At 43.8% G+C, this 27,279-nt stretch overlaps 3 protein-coding genes across 4 annotated transcripts in view; 2 read left to right on the plus strand and 1 right to left on the minus strand.

Annotated features, from left to right (window-relative positions):
* The window catches only part of LOC121541993 (calcium-binding protein 8-like), a 79,467-nt gene extending 78,268 nt beyond the window's left edge, over positions 1 to 1,199 (plus strand). For both annotated transcript variants that reach the window (XM_041851412.1, XM_041851411.1), the window contains exon 6: positions 27 to 1,199. In XM_041851412.1, coding sequence (XP_041707346.1) covers positions 27 to 154 — 128 coding nt within the window. In that variant the 3' untranslated portion in view covers positions 155 to 1,199. The remainder of the gene's footprint in view (positions 1 to 26) is intronic.
* Positions 1,200 to 11,762: 10,563 nt separating this feature from the next.
* Positions 11,763 to 15,785, minus strand: LOC121541995 (stromal cell-derived factor 2). The gene is made up of 3 exons (XM_041851414.2): positions 15,432 to 15,785; positions 15,138 to 15,334; positions 11,763 to 14,401 (listed from the first exon to the last, which is right to left on the minus strand). The coding sequence occupies exons 1-3, from the start codon at positions 15,604 to 15,606 to the stop codon at positions 14,099 to 14,101; spliced, it is 675 nt and encodes a 224-aa protein (XP_041707348.1). The 5' UTR covers positions 15,607 to 15,785; the 3' UTR covers positions 11,763 to 14,098.
* Positions 15,786 to 15,946: 161 nt separating this feature from the next.
* The window catches only part of supt6h (SPT6 homolog, histone chaperone and transcription elongation factor), a 37,471-nt gene continuing 26,138 nt past the window's right edge, over positions 15,947 to 27,279 (plus strand). Inside the window, 15 exon segments of the mRNA XM_041851413.2 lie at positions 15,947 to 16,086; positions 16,937 to 17,044; positions 17,205 to 17,375; positions 17,512 to 17,585; positions 17,903 to 18,104; positions 18,228 to 18,309; positions 18,746 to 19,004; positions 19,112 to 19,213; positions 21,771 to 21,884; positions 22,704 to 22,793; positions 22,984 to 23,126; positions 23,700 to 23,854; positions 24,147 to 24,254; positions 24,649 to 24,778; positions 24,973 to 25,123. Of these exon segments, the coding sequence (XP_041707347.2) occupies positions 16,948 to 17,044; positions 17,205 to 17,375; positions 17,512 to 17,585; positions 17,903 to 18,104; positions 18,228 to 18,309; positions 18,746 to 19,004; positions 19,112 to 19,213; positions 21,771 to 21,884; positions 22,704 to 22,793; positions 22,984 to 23,126; positions 23,700 to 23,854; positions 24,147 to 24,254; positions 24,649 to 24,778; positions 24,973 to 25,123 (1,878 nt within the window). The 5' untranslated portion in view covers positions 15,947 to 16,086; positions 16,937 to 16,947.

Consider the following 27,279-nt stretch of genomic DNA (forward strand, 5'->3'; position numbering starts at 1 on the left):
TCCTCCTCTTCTCCTCTCTCGTTCAGTCCATCCTAAGAAGAAGAACAGACAGACATGCGTGAGGAAGAGTCTGATCTGCGCCTTCGCCATGGCCTTCATCATCAGCGTCATGCTCATTGCAGCCAATCAGATGCTGCGGAACGGCATGGAGTAAGCCAATCACACTGTGAGCTAGTTATATGACCTCACTTCCTCTCTCTGCAGCAAAAACAGGAATACAGACCAGCCAGAACCCAAACACCTCTGTGAAGGACAACTATCTGTTATTTTAATCAAGTTTGTTTTGATTTATATCACGAACAGTAAACAGACAAGAGAGTGCAAGTACTGAAGGACGCACACAGGAAATGTCCTTTTCAGTGGAAAAAAAGACAAATCAAAGACACTAGGAGGACTTGATGAACAGACTGGACATGATACAAAGCAATCTTTTTATATTTTGTGGGCATAAAGGGATTCCTTTCATTTCTGTATCAGAGAAGGCCACCCCTTTAAGATTGATTTTCTAACCACCCCTTTAAAAGATAGATTTTTTTTAACCTCCTATTTAAAAGATGTATTGCCTAATCAACAGCAATCTATTCAACATGCATCAGGTGCTTTGAGCCATTCCTAATGTTTAACTGAACTTTTGGTTCTGGGTTTACGGGAGGGCAACATTGCCTGACTGGCGCTATTGATGTTTAATGTTTTAAAATGTATCTAAACCTGTTAATCTGTTCTTTTTTATTAATATTCTACTATCTTATATTTACATTTTATAATCACTCACCTGTGGACATTATGCCAATGGATTTTTACACTGTAACAGAGGTGGTTTGCGACTTGAGGACAGATTTGTGTTAGCTCCCAGAGCAAACCCCTAAACTTTAGCTCAGCTGACTTCCATAGTCTTGAGTCACATAGACAACATTCTACACCTGACATTCCCTCCCTCACAATGTTCCAACAGTAGAGTCGACTGTCTGTCTGTCTGTCTGTCTGTCTGTCTGTCTGTCTGCACTGCATGTGACTCATTGGATATTTAAAGGCACTGTATGTATGTACAGTATTTACCGTATGTCGTGTCACTCTAAGTGTCCATAGGGCGGTGTTCTGTGTATGCTCAACTGTCCCCAAATGCTTGGAACATGAACCACCTGGCCTGCCTGGTACATGAATAATAAGGTTGTGGTTTGAAATACAGTGCTATGAAAAAGTATTTGCCCCCTTTCTAATTTTCTCTACTTTTGCATATTTTTGATACTGAATGTTATCAGATCTTCAACCAAAACCTAATATTAGATAAAGGGAACATAAGTGAACAAATAACACAACAATTACATATTTATTTCATAAACAAAGTTATGCAACACCCAATTCCCCTGTGTGAAAAAGTAATTGCCCCCTTACACTCAATAACTGGTTGTGCCACCTTTAGCTGCAATGACTCCAACCAAATGCTTCCTATAGTTGTTGATCAGTATCTCACGTCGCTGTGGAGGAATTTTGGCCCACTCTTCCATGCAGAACTGCTTTAACTCAGTGACGTGTGGGTTTTCAAGCATGAACTGCTCGTTTCAAGTCCTGCCACAACATCTCAATTGGGATTAGGGCTGGACTTTGACTAGGCCATTCCAAAACTTCCAATTTGTTGCTTTTTAGCAATTTTCGTGTAGACTTGATTGTGTGTTTTGGATCATTGTCTTGCTGCATGACCCAGCTGCGCTTCAGCTTCAGCTCACAGACGGATGGTCTGACATTCTCCTGTAGAATTCTCTGATACAGAGCAGAATTCATGGTTCCTTCTATTAAGGCAAGTCGTCCAGGTCCTGAGGCAGCAAAGCATCCCCAAACCATCACACCACCACCATGCTTGACCTTTGGTATGATGTTCTTACTGTGGAATGCAGTGTTTGGTTTTCGCCAGGCATAATGGGACCCATCTCGTCCAAAAGGTTGACTCAAGTTTGCCAAAAAGCACCTGGATGATCATCAAGACTCTTGGAAGAACGTTCTATGGACAGATGATTCAAAAGTATAACTTTTTGGACGACATGGTTCCAGTAATGCCTGGCGAAAACCAAACTCTGCATTCCACAGTAAGAACATCATACCAAAGGTCAAGCATGGTGGTGGTGGTGTGATGATTTGGGGATGCTTTTCTGCCTCAGGACCTGGACGACTTGCCTTAATAGAAGGAACCATGAATTCTGCTCTGTATCAGATAATTCTACAGAAGAATGTCAGACCATCCGTCTGTGAGCTGAAGCTGAAGCACAGCTGGGTCATGCAGCAAGACAATGATCCAAAACACACAATCAAGTCTACATGAAAATTGCTAAAAAGCAACAAATTGGGTGTTGCATAACTTTGTATATGAAATAAATATGTAATTGTTGTGTTAATTGTCCACTTATGTTCCCTTTATCTAATATTAGGTTTTGGTTGAAGATATGATAACATGCAGTATCACAAATATGCAAAAGTAGAGAAAATTAGAAAGGGGGCAAATACTTTTTCATAGCACTGTATCTTTGACCAGGCCATGTAAGATTGCTTTTCATTCCAGAAAGTTGTTGTGTTTTCCCCCCTCAGCCCACGTTCACTCCCCTTCACAGATCTGACGGGAATGGATGGATGAAAGCAACATGGTGGAAAGTCCACCACCTATCCAATCTGATTGGATGGATGAAAGCAACACGCCAGAAAGTCCACCACCTATCCAATCTGATTGGATGGATGAAAGCAACATGGTGGAATCTCCACCACCTATCCAATCTGACTGGATGGACGGAAAAACATGGTGGAATCTCCACCACCTATCCAATCTGACCGGATGGATGAAAGCAACATGGTGGAATCTCCACCACCTATCCAATCTGAAGGCTTGTTTTCTTTACACCTACTGTACCAGGGCCCATATTCACAAGGGCTAACACGAGGGCTAATCTAGGATCAGTTTTGCCTTTTAGATCATAATCACTAAGATTATATATACAGAGAGGGGAGACATGATCCTAGATCAGCACTCCTACTGTCAGACACTTACTGAATACAGGCCCAGTCAGATGTCTTAGATCTGTGAGACGGACTAGGGGAGTGAACGAGCTAGGGCAGTGAAAGAGAAGCGACCTTTCATTATGAACTACATGCTCAGACTTGGACAGATCAAATATTTATACTAAAATATATATTCCATTACTACTACATCAATACGCATGTAGCTGCTGTTTTAGTATTCCTTTCCTTTGGAGGACGGGGGTAAAATCAATTCAACCTTTCCTCTAGTGACATGGCCTTGATTTTAAATGTATGTTCTGTTTGTATGAACTACTATCACATTTTACTTTCAGATGTATACTGAAGTATCTATTTATTCCAGTTTATTCCAGTTATTAATCAATTCAGATTGAAAAAGGGGAATATTTGGTCATAAATATGCAAATACAAGGTCACGTGGACATCAGTTTCATGTCGTTTACACTGCTTGTCGTAGGACTGCATGACTCGAGCATCTCTAAGTAGGAGGGGTGATCTAGGATCAGTTTTGTCTTTTAGATCACAATGAATAAGATTACATAGATGGGATGGAGCTGATCAGCACTGCTACCCTGAGACGCTTGATACACACCGTACTGCAAACTGTAACGTGTTCAAGTCGTTCATCATTGAAATGTTTTCACTTTCAAAATCTCACGTATAGGCTACTATAATGTATAGATATTATTGGCCATGTAGTGTAGTTCTTCACACACAAAAATCACCTTGCTGTCTCAGATATCTAAATATATATTTATATGTGATTGCAAAGGGACATTCTGGCCCATTGGTTTATTGGTCTATTATTATAAGACATTATGGTCCCTGACACCAGCATCTAATCGTAATGTGTATCTATATTAGTCATAGTTTTAATATTGTAAATGTTTCTGTCATATGTTTTCCAACCTGATAAAGGGGATGTAAAGAAATATGTCTAATGTTTGAAGGAGATTTCTATCACTGAGTTTCTATATCTAGATTCCAAAGCATTGTATCATCCATAACCTGACCCTACTTGGGCTAAGAGAGCGCATCTATAACCAGCACTGGTGGTTTGGAAACCTGTGGTTTTGAGATCAGTGGAGGCTGGTGGGAGGAGCTTTAGGAGGACAGGCTCATTTTAATGTCTGGAATGGAATCAATGGAACAGAGTCAAACATTCGGTTTGCATATGTGTGATGTGTTTGATACCGTTCCATTTATTCCATTATAGCCATTACAATGAGCCCATCCTCCTATAGCTCTTTCCACCAGCCTCCACTGTTTGAGATTATATAAATGTCAAAAAATATGTTTATGGATTACACAGACAGAAATCTAAACATAAAGAAAAACAGCAATATTATTGATGGTAACATACAAATAAAGATATGTAGTCTGTACAAACATAATCAACCTGTGCAATAAAATCTTTTTTTTATAGAAACAAAAAGCAGTTGTGTTTTTCTAATGAATGAATAGATAACTTCCCAATAGCCTCGTTTTACATGGATGCCTTTCATAACTTGGCCACTGTGTGGCAGCAGTGAGCTGTATCTGACAGCGCTATAGATAGATAAACCCTGCTACAGTCCCTGTTTTAAGCCTTGTTTACATGTTGCGCTAACATGTGAGTTTCGTGATCTGATCAAATTGATCCAATTACTCTCTAATCAAGGTTTGTCGAGTCTACACGTTGTATTAAAATGGCTGTGTTTACACAGGTAGCCCAATTCTGATCTTTTTAAAAACTAATTGGTATTTTGACCAATCAAATCAGTTCTGTGTTAGGAAAGAAGCTCACTCCTACCAGCTGTCATCTGGTCATTTCCTGGAAACAGACACACACTAGGTACAGTGCATTCAGAAAGTATTCAGACCCCTTCACTTTTTCCACATTTTGTAACATTACAGCCTTATTCTAAAATTAATTAAACGGATTGTTTCCCCTCATCAATCTACACACAATACCCCATAATGACAAGTCAAAAACCGTTTTTTTTAAATGTTTGGTAATTTATTAAAAATTAAAAATATGATATTACATAAGTATTCAGACCATTTATTCAGTACTTTGTTGAAGCATCTTTGGCAGCGATTACAGCCTTGAGTCTTCTTGGGTATGATGCTACAAGCTTGGCACACCTGTATTTGGGGAATTTCTCCCATTCTTCTCTGCAGATCCTCTCAAGCTCTGTCAGGTTGGATGGGGACCGTCACTGCACAGCTATTTTAAGGTCTCTCCAGAGATGTTTGATCGGGTTCAAGTCCGGGCTCTGGCTGGGCCACTCAAGGACATTCATAGACTTGTCCCGAAGCCACTCCTGTGTTGTCTTGGCTGTGTGCTTAGGGTCGTTGTCCTGTTGGAAGGTGAACGTTCGCCACAGTCTGAGGTCCTGAGCGCTCTGGAGCAGGTTTTCATCATGGATCTCTGTACTTTGCTCAGTTAATCTTTCCCTCGATCCTGACTAGTCTCCCAGTCCCTGCCGCTGAAAAACATCCCCACAGCATGATGCTGTCACCACCATGCTTCACCGTAGGGATGGTATTGGCCAGGTGATGAGCTGTGCCTGGTTTCCTCCAGACGTGACGCTTGGCATTCAGGCCAAAGAGTTCAACTTGGTTCCATCAGACCAGAGAATCTTGTTTCTCATGGTCTGAGAGTCCTTTAGGTGCCTTTTTGCAAACTCCAAGCAGCTGTCATGTGCCTTTTACTGAGGAGTGGCTTCCGTCTGGCCACTCTACCATAAAGGCCTGATTGGTGGAGTGCTGCAGAGATGGTTGTCCTTCTGGAAGGTTCTCCCATCTCCACAGAGGAATTCTGGAGCTCTGTCAGAGTGACCATCGGGTTCTTGGACATCTCCCTGACCAAGGCCCTTGGCAGCCAGCTCTAGGAAGAGTCTTGATGGTTCCAAACTTCTTCCATTTAAGAATGATGGAGGCCACTGTGTTCTTGGGGAACTTCAATGCTGCCACCATTTTTTGGTACCCTTCCCCAGATCTGTGCCTCGACACAATCCTGTCTCGGAACTTTACGGACAATTCCTTCGACCTCATGGCTTGGTTTTTGCTCTGACATCTGTGGGACCTTATATAGACAGGTGTGTGCCTTCCAAATCATGTCCAATCAATTGAATTTACCACAGGTGGACTCCAATCAAGTTGTAGAAACATCCCAAGGATAATCAATGGAATCAGGATGCACCTGAGCTCAATTTCGAGTCTCATAGCAAAGGGTCTGAATACTTATGTAAATAAGGTATTTCTGTTTTTTATTTTTAATACATTTGCAAAAAATTCTAAAATCCTGTTTTCGCTTTGTCATTATGGGGTATTGTGTGTAGATTTAAAAATAATTCAATCAATTTTAGAATAAGGCTGTAACGTAACAAAATGTGGAAAACGGAAGGGTCTGAATACTTTCTGAATGCACTGCATGTCAACCTTTTGGTTCAAATGTAATTTCTGATCATGTTGTTCAGTGTCATCGGGTTTCATTTTATACTGAATATGTATCAAATCAAATCACATTTTATTTGTCACATGCGCCGAATACAACATGTGTAGACCTTACTGTGAAATGCTTACTTACAAGTCCTTAACCAACAATGCAGTTTTAAGAAAATAGAGTTAAGAAAATATTTACTAAATAAACTAAAGTAAAAAAAAAAAAAAGTAACACAAAAAAATAACATGAATGAGGCTATATACCGGGGATACCGGTACCGAGTCAATGTGCGGGACAGGTTAGTTGAGGTAATTTGCACATGTAGGTAGGGGTAAAGTGACTGTGCATAATAGGGGGAGGGGGTCAATGCAAATGCCATGTGGCCATATACTGAATGTCAGTGGTTTTGCTGTGAACATAATATAATAATATGCCATTTAGCAGACGCTTTTATCCAAAGCGACTTACAGTCATGCATGCATACATTTTTGTGTATTGGTGGTCCCGGGGATCGAACCCACTACCTTGGCGTTACAAGCGCCGTGCTCTACCAGCTGAGCTACAGAGGACCACATGATGGTGTGGCATACAGCATGTATCATCTTTACCTTGTCCAGGTGTGTACAGCATGTATCATCTTTACCTTGTCCAGGTGTGTACAGCATGTATCATCTTTACCTTGTCCAGGTGTGTACAGCATGTATCATCTTTACCTTGTCCAGGTGTGTACAGTACATCACAGGTGAGTCATGGAACCAAGAGACTACCTGGAGAGATCAGACGCCCAGGTGACCACTCTGCAGAGACACAGCCAATCAGCAGCCAGCTCTGAGGAGAGGGAGGAGCTACTGGTATTGGACTCCCCTTGAAGCTACTTAACATTGTTATAATGTCCACTTAACACTGTCATATGCATGACATAACATAATACACAGTTACAAGAGGGATGTGTTGAACAATGCATAAAAAATATTACAGGTTAAGGCCGTCTGTCTAATTAGAAACACCTCAAGGAGGACAGTGTTGTTGGTCCATGCCACCATTACTAAGGCAACCCCAATCATTTCCCCAGTGTATCCTTGCGTCGTTGTTGGATATTGTGTCTGAGGAACAGTCTCTTTGGGATTCAGACAGCCCACTTCTCTCACATCTCCTCCTTCACTCTCTACACACAGGTCCGGGTTCAGACAGCCCACTTCTCTCACATCTCCTCCTTCACTCTCTACACACAGGTCCGGGTTCAGACAGCCCACTTCTCTCACATCTCCTCCTTCACTCTCTACACACAGGTCCGGGTTCAGACAGCCCACTTCTCTCACATCTCCTCCTTCACTCTCTACACACAGGTCCTAGAGCAGTACAGACTGTACACACCCCAAGGTGGGGAACACATGTCACACAGGAACGCACACACACAGTTCTATGTCATTTTATGGAGTTCTATATCAAGTTCTTGAGTTCTATGTCACATTTGAGTTCCATGCCGCGTGTTCTTTCTGTGCAGTACGAGTGGGCCAAGGGGCACCTCAACCTGTTGACCAGTCTTTGTGAGGAGAATATTCCACTGGAACTGTGAGGTCTACCTCTGTCAGTCTGGGACAATACAATTATAGTCTTTCACTCAAACGTGTAAGCATTTAGTCAAGGAAGTTCAGCATTACAGCGCGATTGAAATTTAAAGGCAATGTTCCCGCGTTAGCGAAGATTGCATTCACGGTAAACAGTACATATGTCGGCTCAATGGGAAATTAACTTTACATTTCTATTGCGCAATCTGATACAGATTGAATAGAGGCAAGTTGTTTCAATATTGTGTAGTTTCATTAAAATATATATATTTTTAAACAGTTGTGTATTACCTGTAGCTACACAGCTCTCACAATCTCCATGGCTACCATTGAACATTAAAGATGCAGTTCGGGATCGAAAGCACTGACTAATTCGTAACATATTGTATAAACTGGAATTCGTAACATATCATACGAATTGCAAAGAATACGTATATATACACTACCGGTCAAAAGTTTTAGAACACCTACTCATTCAAGGGTTTTTCTTTATCTCTACATTGTAGAATAATAGTGAAGACATCAAAACTATGAAATAACACATATGGAATCATGTAGTAACCAAAAAAGTGTTAAACACATCAAAATATATTTTAAATTTGAGATTCTTCAAATAGCCCCCCTTTGCCTTGATGACAGATGACTCTTGGCATTCTCTCAACCAGCTTGACCTGGAATGCTTTTCCAACAGTCTTGAAGGAGTTCCCACATATGCTTAGCACTTGTTGGCTGCTTTTCCTTCACTCTGCGGTCCGACTCATCCCAAACCATCTCAATTTGGTTGAGGCCAGGTCATCTGATGCAGCACTCCATCACTCTCCTTCTTGGTAAAATAGCCCTTACACAGCCTGGACGTGTGTTGGGTCATTGTCCTGTTGAAAAACAAATGATACACTAAGCCCAAACCAGATGGGACGGCGTATCGCTGCAGAATGCTGTGGTAGCCATGCTGGTTAAGTGTGCCTTGAATTCTAAATAAATCACAGACTGTCAGCAGCAAAGCACCCCCACACCATAACACCACCTCCTCCATGCTTTACGGTGGGAAATACACATGCGGAGATCATCCGTTTACCCACACCGCGTCTCAAAAGACACGGCGGTTGGAACCAAAAATTTAAAATTTGGACTCCAGACAAAAGGACACATTTCCACTGGTCAAATGTCCATACCCCCCTACCTTGTCACAACACAACTGATTGCCTCAAACGCATTAAGAAGGAAAGAAATTCCACAAATTAACTTTTAAGAAGGCACACCTGTTAATTGAAATGCATTCCAGGTGACTACCTCATGAAGCTGGTTGAGAGAATGCCAATATAATATAATATGCCATTTAGCAGACGCTTTTATCCAAAGCGACTTACAGTCATGCGTGCATAATTTTTTTTGTGTATGGGTGGTCCCGGGGATCGAACCCACTACCTTGGCGTTACAAGCGCCGTGCTCTACCAGCTGAGCTACAGAGGACCACAAGAGTGTGCAAAGCTGTCATCAAAGCAAAGGGTGGCTTTTTGAATCATCTGAAATATAACATACAGTGGGGTGAAAAATTATTTAGAGAGGCCTGTAATTTTCATCATAGGTACACGTCAACTATGACAGACAAAATGAGGAAAAAAAATCCAGAAAATCACATTGTAGGATTTTTTATGAATTTATTTGCAAATTATGGTGGAAAATAAGTATTTGGTCAATAACAAAAGTTTCTCAATACTTTGTTATATACCCTTTGTTGGCAATGACACAGGTCAAATGTTTTCTGTAAGTCTTCACAAGGTTTTCACACACTGTTGCTGGTATTTTGGCCCATTCCTCCATGCAGATCTCCTCTAGAGCAGTGATGTTTTGGGGCTGTCGCTGGGCAACACGGACTTTCAACTCCCTCCAAAGATTTTATATGGGGTTGAGACCTGGAGACTGGCTAGGCCACTCCAGGACTTTGAAATGCTTCTTACGAAGCCACTCCTTCGTTGCCCGGGCTGTGTGTTTGGGATCATTGTCATGCTGAAAGACCCAGCCACGTTTCATCTTCAAAGCCCTTGCTGATGGAAGGAGGTTTTCACTCAAAATCTCACGATACATGGCCCCATTCATTCTTTCCTTTACACGGATCAGTCGTCCTGGTCCCTTTGCAGAAAAACAGCCCCAAAGCATGATGTTTCCACCCCCATGCTTCATAGTAGGTATGGTGTTCTTTGGATGCAACTCAGCATTCTTTGTCCTCCAAACACGACGAGTTGAGTTTTTACCAAAAAGTTATATTTTGGTTTCATCTGACCATATGACATTCTCCCAATCCTCTTCTGGATCATCCAAATGCACTCTAGCAAACTTCAGACGGGCCTGGACATGTACTGGCTTAAGCAGGACACGTCTGGCACTGCAGGATTTGAGTCCCTGGCGGCGTAGTGTGTTACTGACGGTAGGCTTTGTTACTTAGGTCCCCCCATGTGGTTCTGGGATTTTTGCTCACCGTTCTTGTGATCATTTTGACCCCACGGGGTGAGATCTTGCGTGGAGCCCCAGATCGAGGGAGATTATCAGTGGTCATGTATGTCTTCCATTTCCTAATAATTGCTCCCACAGTTGATTTCTTCAAACCAAGCTGCTTACCTATTGCAGATTCAGTCTTCCCAGCCGGGTGCAGGTCTACAATTTTGTTTCTGGTGTCCTTTGACAGCTCTTTGGTCTTGGCCATAGTGGAGTTTGGAGTGTGACTGTTTGAGGTTGTGGACAGGTGTCTTTTATACTGATAACAAGTTCAAACAGGTGCCATTAATACAGGTAACGAGTGGAGGACAGAGGAGCCTCTTAAAGAAGAAGTTACAGGTCTGTGAGAGCCAGAAATCTTGCTTGTTTGTAGGTGACCAAATACTTATTTCCACCATTATTTACAAATAAATTAATTAAAAATCCTACAATGTGATTTTCTGGATTTTTTTCCTCCATTTGTCGGTCATAGTTGACGTGTACCTATGATGAAAATTACAGGCCTCTCTCATCTTTTTAAGTGGGAGAACTTGTACAATTGGTGGCTGACTAAATATTTTTTTCCCCCACTGTATATTTTGTTTTGTTTAACACTTTTTTGGTTACTACATGATTCCATGTATGTTATTTCATAGTTTTGATGTCTTCACTATTATTCTACAATGTAGAAAATAGTTAAAAATTAAGAAAAACCCTTGAATGAGTAGGTGTTCTAAAACTTTTGACCGGTAGTGTATGTATATATATATATTATTTTCATACTGGCCCCCCGTGGGAATCAAACCCACAACCCTGGCGTTGCAAACGCCATGCTCAACCAACTGAGCTACATCCCTGCCGGCCATTCCCTCCCCTACCCTGGACGACGCTGAGCCAATTGTGCGCCGCCCCATGGGTCTCCCGGTCGCAGCCGGCTACGACAGAGCCTGGATTCGAACCAGGATCTCTAGTGGCACAGCTAGCACTGCGATGCAGTGCCTAAGACCACTGCGCCACTCGGGAGGTGGCACAATTTTCAGGGAAACGTTTTGCCTCGTGACGTGAGCACTACTTTCAAAACTTCTGGCTGAAATTACACAAAAGCTCTGGAGCATCACTTTAAGTGATGTTCTCTCCCTGTCTCTGTAATAAACAGTATTAAGAGCCATTGATGAAGTGGGTAGAAATCTGAAGAGAGAAGACCTTTCCTGACTTGCCTATACAAACGAGTTACATCATCAACCAGGGACAGACGGAGAACATAACACTGGTAAGCACAAAACATCCATTTAATCTGAGGTATCTATTACAATCATGTACAAGTCTTCTGAAAACAAAGCTGTGTGTTGGGATGAACACTCACTCACAGACAGCTGATAGAAAACACTGTGTAGGAACCAGGTCAGACAAGACAGGCTGTAGCTGTCAACCCCTGGGACACTAACAACATGGCTGGGGTCAATTCCAATCCAATTCTGTTCGTTTTAGAAGGTGAATTGAGAAATTCCATTCTAGAATCAAAAAGTGCCATTCATTTTCAATGGGGATGTTTGTTCCAGTTCTTAAAATTGGAATGATGGTTCTGGTTCTGAATTGCCTGAATGGAATCGACTCCTACCACTGACTGTGACATAATACTGTAGTGGACACAGAAAGCTGGTACGCTTCGATTCAGCTTCGTCAATGGAAGGGATATTTAATACTGTACGGAATTAAACGGAAATCAAAAGTCAAAACAAAGAAACACTGCTTGTTCATGGTAAAGAAGAGAAGGGGTGTCGTTGGAACCGTGGTGATAGGCCGTCTGCTAGGATTAAAATGTTTATTTTAAAACGGATCAAATTGCTCCTCTTTATTAATACAATTACACTTGTTCGAATAGTAGAGAAAACTATAGTGTAATAAAGGTAACGCAACAATGCTGTTTTGCATCTACAACCTTAATAAAAACAAGGCTTGTTTCTTGAAATAAGCATAACCTTCCATTGTCCTCCATTTAGCAATCAACACAAACCTGCAGAATTTATATGGACCGTAATGTCTGTAGTTGATCATATGATACGAAATGTATAACTGGGGAGCAATAAAGTAATATTTACCCAAATCTATTCTTTTCCAGTCAGACATGGACCGGCACATCGTCTTAGAGACAGTAGAAGAATGGCCATGTAGCACCTCTGACATACAGAACAATAAAATCACTAGCTGTTTTTGATCTGGTGTCTCAGATACATTTAGATGTCTATGTTGAAGTACCATGTTGGGAAGAGGTGTGTGGAGGGGAGAGTACCATGTTGGGAAGAGGTGTGTGGAGGGGAGAGTACCATGTTGGGAAGAGGTGTGTGGAGGGGAGAGTACCATGTTGGGAAGAGGTGTGTGGAGGGGAGAGTACCATGTTGGGACGAGGTGTGTGGAGGGGAGAGTACCATGTTGGGAAGAGGTGTGTGGAGGGGAGATAGAAAATGATATTTACTACATCTTGTAGCAGCATTTGTTTAGTGTATCAAATAGTCTCTGTTGATGAGGTCAGGTGACAGAGAATGGTTTTGATTGGTCAGAGAGTTCTGTAGTTGTCCTGGCGATCCCCAGATTAGATCCACTGTGCATGACTGTGTCCTCAAAGCAGAGGGAGCAGAGTAAGAGACAGGTAGGCAGATACAGGGGGGCAGAGGCCAGAGTAGTGTAGACCAGAACTCTGGGTGGGAAGAGAGAGAGCGAGAGAGAAGAAAATGGTATAGAGCGTAGTTATAGTTAGCTAAGCGTTACCTGGGCCAGGTCAGGTTAGTTGAGAATCAGAACTCTGTGTGTAGAGGATGGCTGTAGTCAGTCTGTGTAGAGGATGGCTGTAGTCAGTCTGTGTAGAGGATGGCTGTAGTCAGTCTGTGTAGAGGATGGCTGTAGTCAGTCTGTGTAGAGGATAGCTGTAGTCAGTCTGCGTAGAGGATGGCTGTAGTCAGCCTGTGTGTAGAGGATGGCTGTAGTCAGTCTGTGTAGAGGATGGCTGTAGTCAGTCTGTGTAGAGGATGGCTGTAGTCTGCCTGTGTGTAGAGGATGGCTGTAGTCAGTCTGTGTAGAGGATGGCTGTAGTCAGTCTGTGTAGAGGATGGCTGTAGTCTGCCTGTGTGTAGAGGATGGCTGTAGTCCGCCTGTGTGTAGAGGATGGCTGTAGTCAGTCTGTGTAGAGGATGGCTGTAGTCCGCCTGTGTGTAGAGGATGGCTGTAGTCAGTCTGTGTAGAGGATGGCTGTAGTCAGTCTGTGTAGAGGATGGCTGTAGTCAGTCTGTGTAGAGGATGGCTGTAGTCAGCCTGTGTGTAGAGGATGGCTGTAGTCAGTCTATGTGTAGAGGATGGCTGTAGTCAGTCTGTGTAGAGGATGGCTGTAGTCAGTCTATGTGTAGATGATGGCTGTAGTCAGTCTGTGTAGCGGATGGCTGTAGTCAGTCTGTGTAGAGGATGGCTGTAGTCAGTCTGTGTAGAGGATGGCTGTAGTCGGTCTGTATAGAGGATGGCTGTAGTCAGTCTATGTGTAGAGGATGGCTGTAGTCAGTCTGTGTAGAGGATGGCTGTAGTCAGTCTGTGTGTAGAGGATGGCTGTAGTCAGATTGAATCAGAACTCTGTGTGTAGAGGATGGCTGTAGTCCCTGTTCCCTAGTGGGCTTTCACTGGGCTTCATATAAACCCCCTCCATGGCCCTCCACAGGCTGTGCTGGCTGGGGCCTGTCATGGCGTGCACTTCCCTCTGCCCATGGATGGGCCGGCCATACTGCTCCCCCGTAATCGATAGCAATGCATCGGTGGAGGCGTGCTGGAAGCGGACGGCCTCCTCGCGCTCCCACACCGCCCCTCCGCACTGCACCGTCCACTCATCCAGGTGGTCTCCCTCTCCCTCCTCACCAAACGCACTCACCTCCTGAGAGGGAGGGGGAAAGGGAGAGAGAGGGTCAGAGAGAGAGAGAGAGGGAGAGAGAAAGGGTCAGAGAGAGAAAGGGGGTCAGAGAGAGAGAGGGGGTCAGAGAGTCAGAGAGAGAGAGAGGGGGGGTCAGAGAGAGATAGTGGGTCAGAGAGAGAGAGAGAGTCAGAGAAACCATGACCATGAACATTCATACAATGAGATATCTTTTTGGTATTGTAGTTAGTGATTGAGGGGGACAGAGAGCAGGGGCTCGATCCAGCATCCCTGAAGTTACAGGTCAAGGATAACACACCACACAACCTCCTGTGCCATAAAGGTCCAGACCTCTTGGGACACATGGTGATACACTTATCTCCACACAGTGAGCCAGGCTAAAGTGTTTCAAAACAGAATAAACTAATATCGACATAGGCTTTTTCCCCCAAATGCCAGCCTATTCCCTTCCAACTCAACTCTGGACCTTGAAGACAGTTCCACTGCATTTCTTCATTGTTTCCTCTAAACAGGGACTGATTTAGACCTGGGACACCAGGTGTGTGCAATTCATTATCAGGTAGAACAGAAAAGCAGCAGGCTCCGGACCTCGTAGGGTAAGAGTTGAGTAGCCTTATACAGTGCACTACTTTTGACCAGAGCCCTTTTTAACCATAGCCATATGGGCCCTGGTCAAAAGTAGAGCACTAAATAGGGAATAGGGTGTAATTTGGGTCGCAAACATGATGTTTCCCTTGACCTGGTTGGAGGAAAGCGGGGAGACAAAGTAATGGCTGTGCAGGTTGCGTCCGGTGTTGACATGTGTGAGGCGGATGGTCTGACCACAGTTAATGGGAGTCCCCCGGTGACACAGGCCCCCACTGGTTCCCCGTACACTCCAGTAGCTGTTACTGTCCTCCACAGTGGTCACCCCTGTCACTGACTGCTGCCCGCTGCCTGGCAGGACACACAAACACACCGTCATGCTAATTTCCATTTCTCTGTATCCAAGATACAGGCTGGCTGGCTAGCTAACAAGTACACATTGACTCACCTGAGCCATAGCGCACGTCGTGAGAGTGCAGTCTGACATTGTGCTTTACATTTAACAGCTTCACGACCGAGCCGCAAGTCACAAAGCTCAGGTCTGTCCCGAGCGATAGCCCAAATAAACATGTTAATAAGAAAGAGCTCAATAAAAACTGTGAATGACCAGTACAGTTATCCATTACCGCTCGCAGCTGCCACTCAACTCCGCGATTTACATTAGTTTATGCTACGTCATCAAAATGGTACAGTGGTGAAGGAGATATGACAGCTCCCCCTGCTGGCGCAGATTCGTCATTGCAGATTCAATACTTTACTAAGAAGTGATGGGACTTTTGCGGGTTTGTTATAACTTAGAAATATTTATGAGTCTATTTCGTTTGTTTACGTTGAAATCAATACTTGTTAGTTCGTTATTTTCCTTTTATCGCTGCGGAACGTGGTCGAAGGACTTGACGTTCCACTATTGTCCACCAGAGGAAGTGGATGAGCTCCACGAGCAAAAAAACGTTCACACAGCGTCGGAAGTTTCCTTACCACCGGAATTCAACACGCCGCTATTCATCAGCCATTTTTATTATTAGAAGCTGCACGAAAATATAGCATAGCAACATATCCTTCGACATTTCAAGGATTTAGGTCAAGTATCGTCGCAGGGAGAAGTAAGTTATTTTTTTTACAAAGGAGTTTGGTGTCCAGTGAAATAATCCCCCGCCAAAAACATGGGAACAATAGCCTTGACTGTTGTCCCCCTAGCTAATTTGTTAACGTGCTGTTAGCTAACTAGCTACAGGGGCCTTGTTGTTGTCGCCCAGTAACTTACCTTGATTTAGCAACAAAACAAATTGCTAACTGAAGTCAAGGATACACAATTCAGAGTTCATTATCAACGTGTCTTGGTAATATAACAACTGAAAATCGCCACATGGCTATCGAAAGCCCCTCACGTTTAACTTAGCTAGCTAATGCAGGTTTTGTGCTTGCTAGCCAGTTAGCATGGGTAGATAGCTAGCTAGCCACTTTGATGCGAAGTTCAAAACTAAGAAAAAACATAGTTAGCTAGTTATGTAAGCATTCTATAAAACAGTAGAGAATGTTGGCCAGAAACCAAGTATACTAGAGCAACATTGGTTTCCTAACGATAACTAACCGTAACTATCTTAAGTGTGTTGTTTGTCTTTTCTGTTCACCGCTGTTTTCTTGTCTTTTGTGTGCGTGAGACGTCAATCATCTGATTGAACATTGTTTCAGAATCGCGCAACTCGTTATGTTACGCAATCCATCCACGATACTCTCTTCTGAACGTTGTTGCGCGGGATCCAATGCCATGCTAGTGACCTCTTTGCGTCTCCATCAACCCTGCATTCTCTAGCTTTCCTGGTTTTGTGCATCTTTTAAACTGACAGCAAGACTGTTAAAGCAACTCTGAGACTAATATTCTCGGAATATATGATTCAAATGTTCTCTCTCTTAGTGCGAACCCTTGTGTTAAACTGTAGCGTGTGTGTCCAGGCCTTGCAGACATGTCTGACTTCATCGATAGCGAGGCTGAGGAGTCAGAGGAGGAGTTTGAAGAGAAAGACCTGAAGCCCAAGAAGACGCAGGCGTTTATGGATGATGGTGAGCTTGAGCACATGATTACAATTTACTGATTTCTTATGGAATCATCAGAAGGTGTGAGTGTGACGCATGAATGTCTCTCCGCCCTTGCATGTCTTCATCAGTGTTTATGAGCAAATGTGTTTGCATGTGTGTTTAACTCTTCCTCCTCCCCCAACAGAGGAAGAAGAGGAAGAGTTAAACACAGAGGACCAGGATGAGCACGGGAACCTGATGGGGCTCATCGACGATGATGTGGATGAAGATGAGGAAGATGAAGAAAAGAAGAGCGGAGGAGCGGGCAGCGGCAGTGACTCAGAGGATGAAGTCAGACACAGGCGCAAGAAACGCAGTGAGTTAGGGCTTCAGGGCTGTTAGAGAGTTTTCATTCCAAAAAACTCATAGTCTTGCCTAGTAGATAAATGAAAGCAATTTTATGGAAGCTAATTTCTGCTCTGTGGCACCTCTTTCTCTCTCCCTCCTCCCAGACTATGATGACTACCTGGATGATGATGATCTGGACCTCATTGAGGAGAACTTGGGGGTCAAAGTCAAGAGGAGGGTAAGCAGTCACTTCCTGTTAGGGTTAGCAGTCACTTCCTTTCTGGGTTAGGGTATGCAATCACTTCAATTATTATCAGATAATTATTATCTAAAAGGCTAAATTGATCCTATATCGGCATTAGTAATGGCACACATTCAAGTATCATATGAACGCATAACCGAAATGGTCCCCAGTTTAAACCTCTCTCCCCCTCCTCTCCATCCTCTGTGAGGACATGGACCCCAGTTTAAACCTCTCTCCCCCTCCTCTCCATCCTCTGTGAGGACATGGACCCCAGTTTAAACCTCTCTCTCCATCCTCTGTGGTCCTGACAGAAGAAGAAGTATGACCGCGTGAAGACGATGGACGATGATGAAGATGACGAGAAAGATCAGATCGCAGACGAGATCTTCCACAGAGGAGACGACGAGGACGGAGAGGGGGAGCTGGAGGAGGGAGAGACCGTCGACCCGCCTCTACGTCGCCATGGTGAACGCCTCGACGAAGAAGAGGAAGAGGAGGGAGAGGAGGAGTCGGGTACTTTTGATTATGATAATGTTACACATTTTAATATCTGAACATATTCCAGGACATGGCATTATGCATCATTTTGGCTGAACACTTCCTGGCTCTGAAAATCACTGTTTTTATCTCCCACAGATATTGACGACTTTATCGTGGACGACGATGGCCAGCCTATCACCAAGAAGAGAGGCAAGAAGTTCTCAGGATACACGGACGCGTGAGTGTTCATTCTCCTCAGGGTTAGGGATGGTGTTCACTCACCTCCTCAGGGTTAGGGATGGTGTTCACTCACCTCCTCAGGGTTAGGGATGGTGTTCACTCACCTCCTCAGGGTTAGGGATGGTGTTCACTCACCTCCTCAGGGTTAGGGATGGTGTTCACTCACCTCCTCAGGGTTAGGGTTAGTGTTCACTCACCTCCTCAGGGTTAGGGATGGTGTTCACTCACCTCCTCAGGGTTAGGGATGGTGTTCACTCACCTCCTCAGGGTTAGGGATGGTGTTCACTCACCTCCTCAGGGTTAGTGTAGACAGAACTGTATACTATCCCATTCGTCCTAGTGGTTTCCTTCCAACATAGAAAATGCTGAACAACTATTGAGAGCAGTATATTTTGAATGCTCACCTGTTCCCTCTGTTCTCCGCCCATCTACAGAGCCCTCCAGGAAGCTCAGGAGATCTTCGGCGGTGACTTTGACTTTGCGGAGTTCGACGCTGACGGTGCGTATGAACAGGGTGAGGAAGAGGAGGAGGACCAGGATGAAGAGGGCTGGGACCGGCCCAAGAAGCCGACGAAGAGGAGGGTGGGGAGGAAGAGTATCTTCGAGCTGTACGAGCCCAGCGAGCTGGAGAGTAGTCACATGACTGACCAGGACAACGAGATCCGGTCCACAGACATGCCAGAGAGGTTCCAGGTAGGGTTGTGTGTTTCTGTTTCACCCTCCTGTGTCCTTGGAATATAGTTGTGATATCTTAATGAAGCCGTGTATGTGTTTCCTATTCCCTCTGATCTGTCCAATAGCTGCGTTCCATCCCAGTGAAGCCTGCTGAGGATGATGAGTTGGAGGAAGAGGCAGAGTGGATCTACAGAAACGCCTTCTCAACCCCCACCATCTCCATGCAGGTAGGAACCTCTGACCACACTACTCACTGTCTACAAACACACACTACACACTGACTACATACACACACTACACACTGACCACACTACACACTGACTACAAACACACGCTACACACTGACTACAAACACACGCTACACACTGACTACATACACTCTGACTACAAACACACACTACACACTGACTACAAACACACACTACACACTGACCACACTACACACTGACTACAAACACACGCTACACACTGACTACATACACACTGTCTACAAACACACACTACACACTGACTACAAACCCACACTACACAATGACTACAAACACACTGACTACAAACACACGCTACACACTGACTACATACACTCTGACTACAAACACACACTACACACTGACTACAAACACACACTACACACTGACCACACTACACACTGACTACAAACACACTGACTACAAACACACACTACACACTGACCACACTACACACTGACTACAAACACACACTACACACTGACTACAAACACACTGACTACAAACACACACTACACACTGACTACAAACACACTGACTACAAACACACGCTACACAATGACTACAAACACACACTACACACTGACTACATACACACTGACTACAAACACACACTACACACTGACTACAAACACACGCTACACAATGACTACAAACACACACTACACACTGACTACATACACACTGACTACAAACACACACTACACACTGACTACAAACACACACTATACACTGACTACAAACACACACAACACACACTACACACTGACTACAAACACACACTACACACTGACTACATACACACTGACTACAAACACACACTACACACTGACTACAAACACACACTATACACTGACTACAAACACACACAACACACACAACACACACTGACTACATACACACTGACTACATACACACTGACTACAAACACACACTACACACTGACTACATACACACTGACTACAAACACACACTACACACTGACTACAAACACACTGACTACAAACACACACTACACACTGACTACAAACACACACTACACACTGACTACATACACACTGACTACAAACACACACTACACACTGACTACAAACACACTGACTACAAACACACACTACACACTGACTACAAACACACACTACACACTGACTACATACACACTGACTACATACATACTGACTACAAACACACGCTACACACTGACTACATACACACTGTCTACAAACACACACTACACACTGACTACAAACACACACTAACACACTGACTACAAACACACACTTCACACTGACTACAAACACACTGACTACAAACACACGCTACACAATGACTACAAACACACTACACACTGACTACACACACTACACACTGACTACAAACACACTGACTACAAACACACGCTACACAATGACTACAAACACACTACACACTGACTACATACACACTGACTACAAACACACACTACACACTGACTACAAACACACGCTACACAATGACTACAAACACACTGACTACATACACACTGACTACAAACACACACTACACACTGACTACAAACACACACTACACACTGACTACATACACACGCGTGACTACAAACACACATTATACACTGACTACAAACACACACACTACACACTGACTACATACATACTGACTACAAACACACGCTACACACTGACTACATACACACTGACTACAAACACACGCTACACACTGACTACATACACACTGACTACAAACACACGCTACATACACACTGACTACAAACACACTGACTACATACACACTGACTACATACACACTGACTACAAACACACTGACTACATACACACTGACTACATACACACTGACTACAAACACACACTACACACTGACTACATACACACTGACTACATACACACTGACTACAAACACACGCTACAAACACACACTACACACTGACTACATACACACACTACACACTACACACTGACTACAAACACAAGCTACATACACACTGACTACATACACACTGACTACAAACACACGCTACAAACACACTGACTACAAACACACACTACACACTGACTACAAACACACACTACACACTGACTACATACACACTGACTACAAACACAAGCTACATACACACTGACTACAAACACACGCTACATACACACTGACTACAAACACACACTACACACTGACTACAAACACACTGACTACAAACACAGTACCTCAGCCCCTCCCACCATGTCTATACAGGTAATAACCACTGACCTACTGTAGAGTGATTCCATATGAAACCAGGACAAAGAAAGAACATGATTTTTGGGGTTTTCATGAAATCTTATCAATAGAATGGTCCTTTGGAGGAGGGAAAATAGTTTTAACTTACAGACAACACACAGACAACCAACAGCCCAATTCCTCACTCCATATCCCACTTCATATTCTTCATTCAGTACCTCACCCTCAGTATCATACAACACATGAACAGCACAGACCTTACTCTCATTGTTTAAAAATGATCAACTGTTTTCTGTGTGTTCAGGAGAGTACAGATTACCTGGACAGAGGAACCACCACTAACTTCAGCAGGAAGGGTCCCAGCACCATCGCCAAGATTAAGGAGGCCCTCAACTTCATGAGGAATCAGCATTTTGAGGTACACTGCCTTGATACTAAACGTGTGTGTGTAGTGGCTAAGGTTCTATCAGTGTGTGTGTAGTGGCTAAGGTTCTAACAGTGTGTGTGTGTGTGTGTAGTGGCTAAGGTTCTAACAGTTTGTGTAGTGGCTAAGGTTCTATCAGTGTGTGTGTGTAGTGGCTAAGGTTCTATCAGTGTGTGTGTGTAGTGGCTAAGGTTCTAACAGTGTGTGTGTAGTGGCTAAGGTTCTAACAGTGTGTGTGTAGTGGCTAAGGTTCTATCAGTGTGTGTGTAGTGGCTAAGGTTCTAACAGTGTGTGTGTGTAGTGGCTAAGGTTCTAACAGTGTGTGTGTGTAGTGGCTAAGGTTCTAACAGTGTGTGTGTGTAGTGGCTAAGGTTCTATCAGTGTGTGTGTGTGTGTGTAGTGGCTAAGGTTCTATCAGTGTGTGTGTGTGTAGTGGCTAAGGTTCTATCAGTGTGTGTGTGTGTAGTGGCTAAGGTTCTAACAGTGTGTGTAGTGGCTAAGGTTCTAACAGTGTGTGTGTGTAGTGGCTAAGGTTCTAACAGTGTGTGTGTGTGTGTGTGTAGTGGCTAAGATTCTAACACTGTGTGTGTGTAGTGGCTAAGGTTCTAACTGTGTGTGTGTGTAGTGGCTAAGGTTCTAACAGTGTGTGTGTAGTGGCTAAGGTTCTAACAGTGTGTGTGTGTAGTGGCTAAGGTTCTAACTGTGTGTGTGTAGTGGCTATGGTTCTAACTGTGTGTGTGTAGTGGCTAAGGTTCTAACAGTGTGTGTGTTTGTCTCTGTTCTTACCTCCTCTACGTTCTCTGTTCCCTCCAGGTTCCGTTCATCGCATTCTACAGGAAGGAGTACGTGGAACCGGAGCTCAACATCAACGACCTGTGGAAGGTCTGGCAGTGGGATGAGAAGGTAAAGGGATGACCTCATCACAACCTTTGACATCTGACCTTGAGGCTCACACACCTCTGTGTTTACCAGCAGATAGTCACCGTGGCTTACCGTGGCTTAGGTTGTTACAACTATAATCCAAAAGCCTCGTTCCATTGTTGTTTGTCCTCGTATTGACCCACTTCCTGTCCCTCGACCACCCTGACCTCAGTGGTGCCAGCTGAAGAGCAGGAAGCAGAACCTGACGCGTCTGTTCCGGAGGATGCAGGGGTACCAGTATGAGCAGATCTCTGCCGACCCTGACAAACCCCTGGCTGACGGCATCAGACCCCTGGACACGGCTGATATGGAGAGGTACGGTTCCACACAGGGTCAGAGGAGATATGGACTGCGTCCAAAATGGCACCCTATCCTATATAGTGCACTACTTTTGACCAGTATAAGTATCCATGTAGAGGTACGTACATCTAGACACAGGGCCATAGGAGAACAGTGATATTAAGGCGGTCAGTGGGACCCGTGATTGACAAGCTCGATCCTGTACATTGTGTAAACTTGAAGCAACAGCTTTAAAAGGACAGAGAAGGGATATTGTTGATATAGAAGTTCAGGAATCAATGCCATTTTTGATGAGATGGTGGTCTTTCCCACGACGTGAGCTCTAGGGTTGTAATGCACTAGGGGCCAGTTTCCCGGACACAGATGAAGCAGAGATTTTCTTTATATATTTTTCAGGACTAGGCTTAGTCTGTGTCTAGGAAGTTGACTCAGATTTCCCATAACATGATGGTACATCAAAGTTCAGAAGCCTCATATCCCCATGTCTTCACAGAAGACAAGACCCATTTAGTAAAGTCCAGCTAGTCTGTTTCCCTCCCCGATCCAATCCTCTCCTCTCCTTCTCTCCCTTCTCCTCCACCCCTGCAGACTGAAGGACGTCCAGTCTATAGATGAGCTGAGTGATGTGTACAGCCACTTCCTGCTGTACTACGGCCGAGACATCCCCAAGATGCAGAACGCAGCCAAGGCCGCCAGCAAGAAGAAGAAGAAGATGAAGAAGAAGATTGAGGTTAACGAGGAAGGTAGGACGCCATGTTGACAACTGTTGAGAATTATAACTGATGACTATTATGGTAAATATCTATATTGTTACCCAGAAATGATTTGATAACTAGATCAAAATGGCTGCCAAGAGGATTCCGATGTTTCCTTATTTCTTTGACGTTACACCTTGAGACAGATGGCTAAAATATCAAAGAAAGGTGTCATTTTTGTATGACGTAAAATAACAACACCTTTTGAACAACCATCTTTTGTATTTTTTGTGTGATTTTTCCACCCTCCACACATCATGTCTCTTCCCATTCCTTTCAGGTGAGGAGGAAGAGGTGGAGGAAGAGGAGGAGGAGGAAGAGAAGGGGCCGGACCTGAAGCTGGCATCTCGTAGAGACATGTACAGCATCTGTCAGAGCGCCGGGCTCGGTGAGTCACCTCTGACCTCTCGTCTATTTATCCATTCTTAATGGGACCTACGCTTGACTTCATTGGGCTTGTGACGGATGAAAGGGGCTTGACGTGAAATGGGAAGAAAATACACCCTGCTCTGCCTCAAGACATTACTTCTGGCAATCTGTCTCATCCTTTTCATATTCAGCGGAGGCTGACATGTTCAAATATGAATGTTAATGTCTAGACGCTTCGCTTCAGGTTCTCACAAAATGTCTTACTGATCTTGGACCACAATGCCATTGCTCACTCTCTCTCTCTCGCTCTGTCTCTCTCTGTCTCTGTCTCTCTCGCTCTCTCGCTCTCTTGCTCTCTCTCTGTCTCTCTCTCTTTATTTATCTTGCTCTTTATTTATTTCTCTGTCTCTCAGATGGCCTGGCTAAGAAGTTTGGTCTGACTCCAGAGCAGTTTGGAGAGAATCTGAGAGACAGCTACCAGCGTCACGAGACAGAGCAGTTCCCTGCCGAGCCTATAGAGCTGGCCAAAGACTACGTCTGCAGGTAAACACACACACACACAGCAGGGTAAGACCCATTACTCTGTAGAGCTGGCCAAAGACTACGTCTGCAGGTAAACACACACACACACAGCAGGGTAAGACCCATTACTCTATAGAGCTGGCCAAAGACTACGTCTGCAGGTAAACACACACACACACTAACCCCTCTACCTCTCCCTCTGTCTGTGTGTGTAGTCAGTTTAACAGCCCTGAGGCGGTGTTGGAGGGGACCCGTTACATGGTTGCGATGCAGATTGCCAGAGAGCCTCTGGTGAGACACGTCCTCAGACAGACATTCCAGGAGAGAGCCAAGATCAACATCAAGCCCACCAAGAAGGGAAAGAAGGTACAGGAACCAAGACAAGGCACTAACAGTATTCATGTTATTTATGGTAGTGTCGTGGTAATTATTCTAATCAAAGGAGAGACTTTTTTAGATTTCTTCAAAACCATCAAACTTTATTAATAATTACTGCAGTAATGGAGCGTTAACGGTCACCCAATGGTGCAGAGTTAAGGACCAAATAAGCAGGGTTAGGTTACAACTCTATATAGTCTTGAGTCCTCGTGACAAAGAACAGATACACTACCGTTCAAAGGTTTGGGGTCACTTAGAAATGTCCTTGTTTTCCATGAAAACATACATGAAATGAGTTCGAATAGAAAATATAGCAAAATGCATAGGGAATGTAGTCATTATCAAGGTTAGAAATAATGATTTTTAATTGAAATAATAATTGTGTCCTTCAAACTTTGCAGCAATTACAGCCTTGCAGACCTTTTGGCATTCTAGTTGTCAATTTGTTGAGGTAATCTGAAGAGATTTCACCCCCTGCTTCCTGAAGCACCTCCCACAAGTTGGATTGGCTTGATGGGCACTTCTTACGTACCATACGGGCAAGCTGCTCCCACAACAGCTCAATAGGGTTGAGATCCAGTGACTGTGCTGGCCACTCCATTATAGACAGAATACCAGCTGACTGCTTCTTCCCTAAATAGTTATTGCATAGTTTGGAGCTGTGCTTTGGGTCATTGTCCTGTTGTAGGAGGAAATTGGCTCCAATCAAGCGCTGTCCATAGGGTATGGCATGGTGTTGCAAAATGGAGTGATAGCCTTCCTTCTTCAAGATCCCTTTTACCCTGTACAAATCTCCCACTTTACCACCACCAAAGCATCCCCAGACATCACATTGCCTCCACCATGCTTGACAGATGGCATCAAGCACTCCTCCAGCATCTTTTCATTTGGTCTGTGTCTCACAAATGTTCTTCTTTGTGATCCGAACGCCTCAAACTTCGATTCGTCTGTCCATAACACTTTTTTCCAATCTTCCTCTGTCCAGTGTCTGTGTTCTTTTGCCCATCTTAATCTTTTCTTTTTATTGGCCAGTCTTAGATATGGCTTTTTCTTTGCAACTCTGCCTAGAAGTTCAGCATCCCGGAGTCGCCTCTTCACTGTTGACGTTGAGACTGGTGTTTTGCAGGTACTATTTAATGAAGCTGCCAGTTGAGGACCTGTGAGGCGCCTGTTTCTCAAACTAGACACTCTGTATTTGTCCTCTTGCTCAGTTGTGCACTGGGGCCTCCCACTCCTCTTTCTATTCTGGTTAGAGCCCGTTTGCGCTGTTCTGTGAAGGGAGTAGTACACAGCGTTGTACGAGATCTTCAGTTTCTTGGCAATTTCTCGCATGGAATAGCCTTCATTTCTCAGAACAAGAATAGACTGACGAGTTTCAGAAGAAAGATCATTGTTTCTGGCCATTTTGAGCCTGTAATCTAACCCACAATTGCTGATGCTCCAGATACTCAACTAGTCTCAAGAAGGCCAGTTTTATTGCTTCTTTAATGAGCACAACAGTTTTCAGCTGTTCTAACATAATTGCAAAAGGGTTTTTTAATGATCAATTAGCCTTTTTAAAATGATAAACTTGGATTAGCAATCACAACGTGCCATTGGAACACAGGACTGATGGTTGCTGATAATGGGCCTCTGTACGCCTATGTAGATATTCCATTTAAAAATCAGCAGTTTCCAGCTACAATAGCCATTTACAACATTTACAATGTCTACACTGTATTTCTGATCCATTTGATGTTATTTTAATGACAAAAAAAAATGCTTTTCCTTCGAAAACAAGGACATTTCTAAGTGACCCCAAACTTTTGAATGGTAGGATATGTGAAATTATACAAAGGTACATTGTGCTCTCATGCAACAGACAGCAAGATTTACATGGCGCCAAATATCTGTCTATAGGTCATTTACTACTTGTTTATACAGAAATACTAATGCAACAAGTCCAGTGTTCGTTAATAACCTGGAGGGAGACCAGCATTTCACACACACACACACACTACTAATGGATTGGAGTGTTGTCTTATCACCAAGCCATTGTTAATCTACTGTCAGCGTCAAGCCTCAGAGGCTCCTCTCGGAAGAACAGACATTGTGAAAGTACTAATAAAGGAATACATTCTAATATAAAAGTAATGTGATTTAAC

The sequence above is a fragment of the Coregonus clupeaformis genome, chromosome 27 (genome assembly GCF_020615455.1).
Source record: "Coregonus clupeaformis isolate EN_2021a chromosome 27, ASM2061545v1, whole genome shotgun sequence".
Taxonomy (NCBI): domain Eukaryota; kingdom Metazoa; phylum Chordata; class Actinopteri; order Salmoniformes; family Salmonidae; genus Coregonus; species Coregonus clupeaformis.

Bases quoted from the DNA above. Each gene is read 5' to 3' on its own strand.
- LOC121541995 (XM_041851414.2), bottom strand. From the start codon at position 15,606: ATGGATAACTGTACTGGTCATTCACAGTTTTTATTGAGCTCTTTCTTA. The intron at 15,335-15,431 runs GTGAGTCAATGT...GTGTCCTGCCAG, and splicing joins CGACGTGCGCTATGGCTCAG to GCAGCGGGCAGCAGTCAGTG. The intron at 14,402-15,137 runs GTCAAGGGAAAC...CCTCCCTCTCAG, and splicing joins CCCCGCTTTCCTCCAACCAG to GAGGTGAGTGCGTTTGGTGA.